Source organism: Canis lupus, chromosome 33 (genome assembly GCF_048164855.1).
Source record: "Canis lupus baileyi chromosome 33, mCanLup2.hap1, whole genome shotgun sequence".
In the NCBI taxonomy this organism is placed as follows: domain Eukaryota; kingdom Metazoa; phylum Chordata; class Mammalia; order Carnivora; family Canidae; genus Canis; species Canis lupus.
Genome location: NC_132870.1, coordinates 22,391,189 through 22,403,257, shown reverse-complemented (window position 1 = coordinate 22,403,257; position 12,069 = coordinate 22,391,189). Strand labels below are relative to the sequence as shown.

The following is a 12,069-nucleotide window of genomic DNA, read 5'->3' as shown; positions in this document are numbered from 1 at the left end:
TTGGCTGATATTAGACGTGTAGACTGTGGCTAAGGAAAAGTGTTAAGTTACCTGGCACACACGAGGATTGTGGTTGTGCTCTTGCCATGTCTTAATCAATTGCTACTAACATCAAAGAGACCTCGAATATACCCAAGATCTTTCCTGGTTGGCATTCTGGTCTGAAGAATCTGTCTCTCTCAACCTCACTGATTTGGGAGACCATTCTACCCCAGTGCCATTTCAATCATACTTCCTTAAAAAAAAGTATCCTGAGGGTGAGGTGAGGGGTTTGTTAGAGGCTTCCCTTGCTATCTGAAAGTAGAGAATTCCTATGAAAACTTTCCCAAGTGGAAATGGCATAAATTGAAGAAGCAGTTATTAATTTATATGGAGAAATTTTTGAGCATTCCCAATCTGCCCTAAAAAAAATAATCTTTCTTAGTTTTTTCTCCTATCTTAGGATACATCTTGCTAATGGATGCACATGATAAATGGAAATAAAGCTCAGAAGTTCCCAAGATACAGTTCAAAGCTGCGGTGGCCTGATGCTGAAGTGCTGAGTGTTGTTCCAGGCTAAGAGCTCTGCAGGGCCACTCTGGCCCCTCAGGGTTCATGCTGCCTTGTAACAGCTCACTATAACACAAACACTGAACACTAGTTTCCAAAGCAGAGGATACTTGTATATTTTTCTTTATTCTTCATCAAATTCCACCAATAAAAGCCAGGAATGAGCAGTAAGTGATCATATCCTTGCTTAAGTCTATTAGAAATATCCTGAAAAACCTCCCTGGACATCCCTAAGAAGTCCTCTTCTTCTCTTTTTTTTTTTTTTTTTTTTTTTTACTCAAGAGAAGAGCAGAACCCATGTAATATGGTTTTTGCACTAGTCTCCAGAAGATGGTCTTTGCTAATCTGGCTTTTAGGTAGGAAAGAAAGAGGAAAAGTTGATTTCTTGTGGATTTTGCTCTAAATTTTAACCCTCAGGCAATTAAAGCCTCTTTATCCAAAGTGAGTCTCTGGTTAATAAGGCCCCTTTTATAACCAGTCCGAAACACACTTTCAAAACAAAAGTTAGAAAGTTGTATGAACCATTTTCAAGAAAGATCTGTTTCTGTTCAGAATCGCCCTGACCTTTTTGTTGAAGAAGAACAAAATAATGTAGTAACAAAAACACAAGTGGCTGCCAAAGGAAGAGAAAAAAAAGTTCCTGTAAGAGGCTGAAACAATAAATCTCCTCTCTGCTGAACTCCCAAAGGGAGTGTGTGTATTTCCTCCCGTTCTTTATCAGAGCCCCCGAAATAAGTGGGAATGGGTAGTGGCTGTTCACATTCAGCACACCTTTTCCATTTGCTAATAAGGCCTTGCCAGGCTGGAAGGGAGTTGTCTCTGCCTGACTCTGGAGAGAAAAGCCACTGAGACGATCCACGGGCACCATGAAATTCCTTCAAGTGACCATCCTTTGTCTTCTTCTGCCCAGTCTTTGTAGCGGTAAAAAAGACACAGGTATCATTTTCTCTTATTCCTCTGATGGTGTGGATCAGAAATCACTAGTAGGGGACTCTTAGCCTCAGTTTACCTTCGGGGAGCTTCCCCTGAAACTTGGATTCAGCAACTCATTGGCTGAATCAAATGTGTGAGTGTTGATTGGGGGAGTGCGTGGAAAAGGCTCAACAAAAGGGATGTTTGTTTTTACTGAAAGGAAAATGTTTGCTGGTAATGTGGACCTGCGGTATATTTGAGGGCACCATAAAGGTACTCAGAATACATGATAGCATTTTTTTGAGAGTAAAAATCTGGGGATGAAATGATACTTAAAAATGTACTCTTCTTTCTCAAAAATGTTCTCTTCTCAGGCTTTAAGTCTAGAAATAACAAGAATGTCAAGTATGGGTGAAAGGCTGTAATCAGAAATACTGCATTGCAGATGCTGGCCTATATTTTTCCCAACTATCTCTTGGCTCTGATAAATTGAGAGGTTGGATCAAGCTGCCTGGGGAAGTGAATATTACTGTCGACGGTGTAGGATGGGTAAAGAGGAGAGTCATTTGATTAAAGTTAATAACATTTACTCCAGAAATAAGCACATGTCTACACATATACACACATTTCAGAAATTTATAGACATAAAAATCCTACCCACTGACTGCAGTTTCAGAAACTCAGATATATAAGAACCACTATAAGCCCTGACGATATTAATGACCAGTTGCAGGAGATTATTACATCTGACTGTTTGCCCTTTCTGAGGGATTCCCCATAAGCAATTAAATTTAACAAATATTTATTAGGATCCTACTATGTACTCATCAGTGCAAAGAATATATAAATGATAAAGACATTGTCCTTACCAACAGTGTAAACGTACTGTTGGGAGAAATAAATATGTAATACTAATATAAGACAGATTTAATAAGTGTGAAAACCAAAGTATAAACTATAATAAAAGGACACAGTTGGGAAATATTGATTCTGAAAGCCCTGGAAAACAATCAGTTCTAATTTTATTTTGCTTGTTCTCTTTTCAAAAGTTTGCTGCCTACAAAAATTCTAATTTAGAATGATAATGTAGGAAAAATTATGCACACCTCTTCAGAGATATTTATCATTAATTTCCCAAAATACACAAATAAATTTAGGGCAAAATCCTGAACACTTCAAAAACATATATGATTGTTTATCTGGAGTTAAGTTGCATCAGGTATCAAGGCCAGAAATCTCACTTAAAAGAGTTACCAAGCATCTAATTTTTAAAAAATAAAGAGTATTTATGAGGGGCCACAGAAATCAGTGTGTAAGCTTATAAGTAACTCTTTGATATGCATGGGAAATCTTGATGCCATGGAAAACACTTCCATAAACAGATGTCAGATCAATATAAATTTGAAAGTCTGGGGACAGCCCGGGTGGCTCAGTGGTTTAGCGACGCCTTCAGGCCCAGGGCGAGATCCTGGAGACCTGGGATCGAGTCCCACATCGGGCTCCCTGCATGGAGTCTGCATCTCTCTGTCTGTGTCTCTGCCTCTCTCTCTCTCTCTCATGAATAAATAAATACAATCTTAAAAAAAAAAAAAAAAGAAAGTCTGAGTTAGGATGCTCACCACTCCAGGTCTGTAAGCACCATCGAGTTTACTATTTTCCTGGCATTGTTAAACATTGAATGGATTACGAGTCTTTCTGAAAGCAAAATGAAATAGGATCAATAGAATCAGCCTGCAAAACCTCGCTGTAAGGAAAGACAGCAAAGTGGAGGACGACGCAGAGCTGACCTGGCAGGCTTTCCTATTATGATCAAATGAGGAAAATACCAACTTTTTTACCTCACTGGTAATGAGCCCAACCTGATAATGGTATCTTCTTTCTAATGAACTATTAGCCCAAGTAAGATAATTTTTTATTTGAGCAGAGATAATGACTACATAATAACTATCTCCTTCAACCTCTGCCAACAGCTCTATTTGTTAACTTAAGGAAAGAGTCTGTAAAACTACTTCATTTGTCTTAGAAAAGGAAGCTCTAGCTCAAGAGCATAAATTGACCATGTGAGTGGTGCCTAGAAGGAACTGGAAGAGATTTTTCCATCCAGGTGTATGATTTTGTTGCACCTGGCTCTGCCTGTCTTATGTTTCCCTTCCCAGCTATGGTGCAGGAAATGAAGCATTTCCTAAGCTAATTTATTAAGTTCTTTCCCTAACCCTCTGTACCGGAAACACATTGATTTCAAAGCTTTGTACATTCCCCAAACTTAGAATGCTTACTATATTTCATCAGTAGAGTTGATTATTAGGAATGAGGAAGGAGGCATTTGATATGCCTTAAATTCACAAGTTGTCAAGAAGATCCATGCTTCTTTGCATAGTAATTTATTCCTAAATAATGATCTTTTAGAGAAATTGACTACTTTTCTTTTTCCTTCTGACATTTTTTGTCAGTCTCAGATTTAAATAAATACAATGTAGTCTTTTGTGCTCATTGTGAAAATCAAGTGAATCTTTCTACATAGCAGCCAGTGACTTTCTATTACTTGGTTGACGGTATAATATTTTACAACCTCCAATTTGGAAAGCTGTTCTGTTGAAATACGTATGGGAGGTTCCCGAAAAAGAACTGCCATTCTTTCCCAAGGTTTTTAAAATTGTATTTAAACCTGAACAGCCCCTTCCTGTGGCTTTTAAACCCCTTTTGCTTTTAAGCTTAAATTGATGAGCCTTTGAGTGTCAGGACTGAGAGAAGTTAAATGAAGAGGGATTCCAAGAGAAAGGAGGCCCAGGAAACAATGTACTCTTCAAGTGCCATTTACTTTTTGAATATTACCTTAATTTAGGAAAGACTAAAATGTTTTAGGCATTTGCAGACAGGAACAAACATCATTTTATTGGTATCTGGAGAATTGAATTGCTCGGAGAAATTCATTTGTCAGTGATTGAACATTCGGTTTCATGAGGGAAAAATGGATTGAATAGACTGTAAAACAGAGAGTATGCTAAATGCTATAGATTTGCAGAGATCAGTAAGACTCCACTATGGCCCTTGAAATGGGGGAGAGAAGCACAGTCAAGTAATTATAAGTATGATTATATTGTAGGTCTTAAGAGGTAAATAATGGTACAGAGCTTAGTTTGGGGTGTGGGGCATCAGAAAGGGCTTCGTATCAAAGTGGAAATTATGATAAACTTTGACATTTGAAAGACAGGAGGTTCCAGATCGATGAAATTTCTTGAGAACATGAAAACATCAGTATATTCTAGTGTACACATGTAAGGAGGTCACAGATTGGACACAGGTAAGTTGTGGAAAATAAGGTTGGAAATAGAGCCTCAAGATATGTCGACTACCAGAGTGAGAGATGTCAAGTAGTTAAGAGTCCATAGTTACAAATGAATAGTGAATTAATTTAGAGTCTCTGAATGTGTTTGACTGTGGGAGTTATATGATTGGGCTATAAATTGGGAAGATTAAACTGTCAGCAGGATATGTTAGACTATTGCAATCAGGAGAGACAAAAGTTAAAGAAAATAGCACAAATGTCATTTCAAGTATGAAAGTCTGTCAATACAATGAAAAGAATGATCTGGGGAAGAGCTTAAAGGAAGTAGAAAGTTTGAAGTTTGACATTTTCTTGACTGGCAATGAGGGAGAAAGTCACTGAGATGTACAGAGAGAATTATCTGAATATTAGGAGCAGGGAAATGGTTTGGGAGCAGGAGAAGGGAAGGATAGATGGAGGCAGTTTAAGGAGAAAAATGATATATTTGATTTTGGACATGGTGAGTTCGAAATCCTAATAAGATATTTAAATAGAGATGTTCAGGATAAATTAATATCCCTGGGTAGTTGGAATGCCCCTGATTAATATCCCTGGGTAGTTGGAATGCCCCTGAGGGGTTGAGTGTTCTTTACTCTTGAAAACCCCAGAAGTTCTTAGTTCTGCTTATTGTAAGATTAATAACATAGAAAAACAATTTAATTCTCACCTAGATGCTCATATTTCTAACTCTCTTATGGCACTTTTTAGAAAAATTCTATCCTAATGATTGGTAGGCGTATCTTATTTCCTCTGCCAGACTCTAAGTACCTTGAAAGTAGAGGCCATATATAGATATATTACCATATGTAGTTAGTTTGTCCAGTAGCAGTTCTAAGCATACAATAAGGACATAGCTGAATGAACACATAAATGAATACTACAATTGCCTTCTTTTATTTTATTCATTTTTAATTTCTTCCAATGACACTCACCAGTTTACTGCCTTGTCCTTGTGAAAAGATTATGGACATGATGTATGACTCATAGCATATAACACGGACACAAGTGGATTACTTTGATCCCTGGCTATGGAAATAGGCACCAAATATAAGGGGAAATGTGCTTCTTATCAAAGGTAAGCCAATTCCCAAAGTCTAGCCAGGAGAGAAGGTGATAGGGAGAGATAGACAACCTAGTACCAGGTGACAGTAATTTACAACAAATCTGGAGAAAATGCTCTGTCTATAATCCTTGGGGGGAAGGATACCTAAAGACAGTTGGCTCTACTTTTTCATTTGGGGTATAAAATACTTTATGTAATACCTTCTTTTTTTTAAGATTTTATTTATTTATTCATGAGAGACAGAGAGAGAAAGAGAGAGAGAGAGAGAGGCAGAGGGAGAAGCAGGCTCCATGCAGGAAGCCTGATGTGGGACTCCATCCTCACACTCCAGGATCATGCCCTGGGCAGAAGCCAGGTGCTAAACCTCTGAGCCACCCAGGGATCCCTTATGTAATACCTTCCTATAGTTAGAAATATTCAAAGAGAAACCTTATTCTCAATTTCTTAAAATTATAAAATGGCTCTCCTAAAAAGCAAAGTTCCCAAAAAGGAAAGTTTAAGAAAGTTAAGTAAATACCACATATCATTAATTCATGTGTTATTTTAGATAGCATTGCTTTAGAGCAGGTCATTTCACTTACTACTTCTGTTTAGTTTCGCCACTATCAGAAAAATTTTACCTAAAATGAGTGATTATAGGAAGAATGAACCTATATGCAAACAAATCCAATGGGAAAGTATTTAGTCCCCAAACCATTTGTTTAATGTTTTTTTTTTTTTTTCCAGGACTCATTTTTTAAGAGTCTCTACTTAAAAGTAGAAAAGATCATTCTAGAATTCCTGTTTTTAAGAGATTCATAACAGTTGTCACCAGTTAAGTTCTCTGCTGATTTTATCTTGCTAATTGTAATTATTCAGATAATTGAGGGGAAAAAATGATGCACATGTGAGGATTTCAGAACGCTTTTATTTTACTGGATCATTGCCAGTCCTTTCCTTTTCATTGATGAAGGTACATTTCAAGCTCCAGGTGAATACTTTAACTTGTGAATAATTATCTGATTCAAGCAACCATGCCATTTTTTTAGTCATCACTTTCCAACTTCCTCTTCATCTTTGAAAACAATTTGAGATGCACATTTCTAAACACTGAATGTCAAAGCAGGAATGTACTCTAAGAGACATTCAATTCCTGTTGGTAAGTGCCTCCTTTCCTGTTGCTGAATTCCTGTGGGTCATTAAAGCTCTATCAGGGTAGGATAATAATGCCTGTTGGGTGTTAAAAGAAACTCTTTTAGTTAGCAAACAAGATCCTTTTTGTACTGTTGCAGACACAACATCAGCGTCAATGGGAAAAACATTAGTGATGCCAATCACATCCAGAAAGGCCAGTACACGTAGTTCCCAAATTTGGGACAAGTATAAGAAAAAAATCGTTTTTAAAAAATGAAAAAAGAAAAATAGTTTTCTAAACTTAAATGGAAGTTTTGTGCCTTGTAGAAATATCAGCAGAGATAATCATAACTAGTCTTCAAATAGAAGCAGCCATTGTGTATTAGACACCTGTGTGTCTTTCCCTGTGTGCTCTCTGGCTGTGTTTACTCCAGCCATTGTTATGGCAACCTGCTACACACAAGTGTAGCCTGACAGCACCTTACCTCATGTGAATATTTACCTTTTGCTTTCCTGTCTGCTGTTATGCTAACACCAAGGCATGCATCACCTGCAAAACCCCCACTGGCACTACTGTATGTCTGCCCTGGATGTTCAGGAACAGTAGCCCTCTGTGAGATAGTTCTTGCTGAAAGGGAGAATGGAGCCAGTGAATGAATGCTCTCCTCTTCTATTCCTGCTCCATTTCACTGCTGTAGTCCTCTGTTCCTTCCCCTGACTTCACTTTCCTTTACAGATTGTCCTCACCCAAGCCTTTGTCTCAGGCTCTGCTTTCTGGGGATATCCGGCACTTAATATTTTTGTTGACGGGAACATTTTGGTTTGCATGGTAGTGTATATCGAGATATAGACTTGTTACAGTTTCTCCAATACTTCAATTACTATACACCATCTTTCTTCCTCTTCACTTAAAAAACAAACAAAAAGCTTTGTCAATCTTTTGATGACTATGGTAAACAATATTCTGAGCAGGTCTAGTTCTAAGATAACATTCTTTATCTCCAATTCTTTGTCTAAATATGAGAAAAAAGATAACATTTGCCTGTTTGCATAGAGTCAGTCATGAATTATATTGTGTGGTGAGTAGCCAAAAATATTGAAGTCATTGACTTTATTCTTGGTGTACTGCTCATCTGAAATATGAACTGCTTTTTAAATCTGTCTATTCATATTGTGGCTTGAGTCCAAATTAGTTGTGTCAAAACCTAGACTCAATCAGAACTGGTCCAAGTTAACCCAGGTGAGTATCGTCCTGACATTTACTGGCGTCTACCATTCATGGTGCCTGGCCCTTTACACAGCTTATTTCCATCACAACATTTATGATTCTCATTTTTACTGATTAGGAAATGGGGCTATAAAGTTATACTGGAGCGATGTGGCTAAAATCAAACCAGAGGATGTTGTTCTTCAAAAATCTTCCTTATAGCTTGCTGTCTCCCAATGTGGTGAAATTGCAGTAGTTGAATTTTTCTAATAGGAAGGAGGAAGGATACTTGTCAATTTAGTAATTCAGAAGCCACTGCTGCTTCTCATAACGTCTTCTACTTCCTTTAAACCACAAACTAAGTGCCATGAATGAGTTTCTGTTTAGTGATAATGGTCTCTTAAGATGCTGGATTCAATTAATTAGTGGAGGATGCAATGAAAAGAGTTGTAGGCATTTGCCTACCTACCCTTTGTTAAGTTAGTTGAAAAAAAAAAAGATGTACTTGGCTACAATATAAATGTTAATGCAGCTAATATGGGACTTGGAGGAGAAGAAAAGAAGCAGAGGAAATAACTATTAATGCATTAATCACTTAGTGTCACATTTATAATTCTTTTGGAGCCAGACTGTTCAAATTCCAGCTCTGCCACTTACTCTCTATGTGAACTTGGGCAAGTTACTTAACCTTCAGCATTCCCAGCTTTAAAATGCAATGAGTGCAGCCTACATCATGGGAGGATTAGGGGGATCACATGAAGGGATGTACACAAAGTACCCACCATAGTGCCTACATCTGATAACTCTATAAGATTAGCTGAGGTTTAGAACTCAGAGTCCTATAGTTTATTATATCCCATTCCTTAGATAAATGGCTTTATTTCCAAATTGATTCTGACGCAAAAATCAGCAAACATTTAAATAATTGTAATGTTAATTCTTACAAAATGAAAAACCAGCACAAGAAAGTTTTTCATGGAAGAATCGATATGAGATACTAGAAAGGTGATTGCAAAGTTATATTTTTGATCAGAATATATACAGGCACAACTTGATAGATGCAGACTCTATTGTCTAGAGTGTCTTTCAGGTTTGTAGGTTATTTAACTCACCAGTCACTCAAATTAATAAATAAAATTATGTTCGTTTTAAATTTGGATTCTGACTTTGTACTCTTGAGAACTGTCAACATCCTCACATGTTATTACCGGTCTTAAAGCATTGAGCACTGCTCAATCTGAGAGGTGAGATATGTTAGTGGAAGGAACCTTGATTTTAATGTGAGAACCAAGTTTGTGTCCATCTTCTTAGTATGCTGAAATCGATAAAAATATTAAATGCTTCCTAGCCTCTAACTCTTTGTCTAAATATGAGAAAAAAGATATTTGTTGATACGGTATTAGAGTTACATGAGAATACAAAAAAACCTATTTTAAGTGCTCTGTAAGTCATAAATTACTATTTAAATACTAGTTATTAGAATGCAAGCTAACATTTAAGTCACAGAATCAAGGGATTAATAGGAGGGCATTTCATAAATTTGAGAATTTTTCCTTATTTGATGGGTCTTTGCCATTCCACCACTGCTTTTTTAGCTGTAATACCTTTATATGTTTTCTATGGCTGCTACACATTCAAATAGCCATGTGTTAGAATAACGCTTGAGTTATAAAAGCCACACACACAAAACACAGAAAACCATTTGAATCACACATTGGGCTTATTTTTAACTGAAATGGGAAAAGAAATTATTTTCTGTGGTATGAACTGTGAAATCACCTTCTTAGGGCTTTCAGCAAGTGTGAGGACATAAACGCTGAGTTCTTGGACTCTGTCCCTGGGGCACAGAGGCCACTCCTGCATTTGTCAGCTCATGGTCATTGTGACAACTTCTCTCTCCAACAATGAGACATCCTTCAATTATCTCTCCCTGCAAATCCAATTTTAAAAAATGAGAGCCACCATTTTAAATGCACAGAATTAACTAAAGATTTATTAATAGTAATTGCATTGTTGGAATTAAGATAATGAAATTATGTGAATCCATAAGCTTATTATTTTTCTTTTCTTCTTTCTATTGCTGACAGTCTTTGTTGAGCACAAGTTTTATATTAATTAAAGTTTACAACTCTATAGATTTGCAAAGTAGAAGAAAGAAAAATGACACTACTACCAACCATTTAAAAACCTGCTGTTAAGAGTCCATTTACAACTTAACTGAATGTAAATCTGTTGGGAACAAAGACAATGTCTAATTGATCTTTTTTCCCTAGGACCTATCTTTGGACACATAGGCGATGCTTACTAACTAACTCTTGCTTTAATTTGGAGAACTGTATTTCTTCAAAAATCAGCAGACTTGAAAATGTACAAGGCATTCCTGAATTTGTTTTCAGTAACTTGAGGACAATATTTATTTTTATCCCTGGCCTGTACTGTGGAGAAGTTTTGAGTGTCATTTTGGGATACTCTCTTGGTTGGCAGAACTGATTTGCTTTGGTTTATGAAATTGACTTGCCATCTTATTGTTGTATGATTAGCAAAAAAACACCCACATTTGGTTTATATTGACTGTTCAAATCACATAGGAATGGTGTGATCATCAGAATGCAACTATTGAGTCACTCCTGTCTCTCCCTCACAAGAAAAGTATGGTATCCTGTAATTCTATGTATCATTCACTGAGTAATTCTGAAACACTTAGATCACACTATTCCTCATCCCTACTAAAATGTAAAGTTATGGAAATGCAATTGTAAAGATGCATTGATTACAGATTTTACTGCTCTCTGAGGTCTTCATTTACTATCTTGAGTAATTAACTTTATTGTAATACTGTCCAGAAGCAAAGGCATTAGATAATTCAATTGTACCCAGGTTTTAAAATTTTCATTGATCAGTAAATAATAAAATGCTCTTTGGACAGCTGACAGGGAATTAACAGGTTTTTACTTTGCCAAATAAAAACACACAGCACCTACAACATAGACACCATTTAAAGTCTACTTTAGCTATCCATATATATTTGGCAATATAACTTTTTTTTTCTTTCACTGACCTCTGACTAGTGTCCCAAGCAAACCCTGTGCAATGGTGGAATATATTGTTGTCTAAGCCAAGAGCCCTTGATCTTAGCTACCAGGGGCCACAAGCATGCTGTGTGACTGAGCCAAGCAAATGTTTTAACTTATCAAGTCTTTAATTTCCCTGTCAATAATAGGAGTGCAGTTTGACTAAATGATATTAAAGCTTTTTTTCCAGATCTACAGCTGTCTGGTCTCTCTGTAACAAGCAATTTCTGTATATTTTGCTTCAAGTTATCTTGCTTCACTTTCATCTTGTTCTTTGTAGATTTATTCACGTTGGATCAAGATGCTCAATTCTATTCCCTAATGTTTGTTTCCTTTGGGAGTTTTCAGATAGGACTTTAAGAAAGTATCTGATTCACATGTAAAGGGTCACTTCTCTGCCATGAGAGACACTTCTCAGAATACACATCAACAGAAGACATCTTTTTCCATTTTCTATGTGGAATTTTTGTATATATTTTGGAGACGTGATGGCGGGAGGAATTCTTTTAAAACACACACACACAGAGAGAGAGAGAAAGTGAGAGAGAGAAACTGATTGACATTCAGAAAAAGATTAAGAGTAAAGATGAGATTAAAAGAGCCTGAGAAGGTGCCAGAAGCTGGGAGAAAGAAAAAAGCCTCTTGGAGAGGGTTGGAATGGGGAAATATCAGGAATGAAAAAGGTCAGGAAGAAGGATATATAACAAAAGCTCTAACAACTTGGGAGGAGCACTCCCCACAGTCCTTCCAGCTACTCTTAAAGACCTGGTATTCAGTAGAGTTTTTCTACTTCTTTTTTAAAAAAGATTTATTTATTTATTTATTTATT

At 36.7% G+C, this 12,069-nt stretch overlaps 1 protein-coding gene across 3 annotated transcripts in view; it reads left to right on the top strand.

Annotated features, from left to right (window-relative positions):
- The first annotated feature begins 1,227 nt into the window (after positions 1 to 1,227).
- EMCN (endomucin) overlaps positions 1,228 to 12,069 on the top strand; it is a 119,891-nt gene continuing 109,049 nt past the window's right edge. For 2 of the 3 annotated variants that reach the window (XM_072810617.1, XM_072810618.1), the window contains exon 1: positions 1,241 to 1,485. In XM_072810617.1, the coding sequence (XP_072666718.1) occupies positions 1,416 to 1,485 (70 nt within the window). In that variant the 5' untranslated portion in view covers positions 1,241 to 1,415. Of the gene's footprint in view, positions 1,486 to 12,069 lie in introns of all 3 variants that reach the window. The other variant, XM_072810616.1, reaches the window with a different exon arrangement.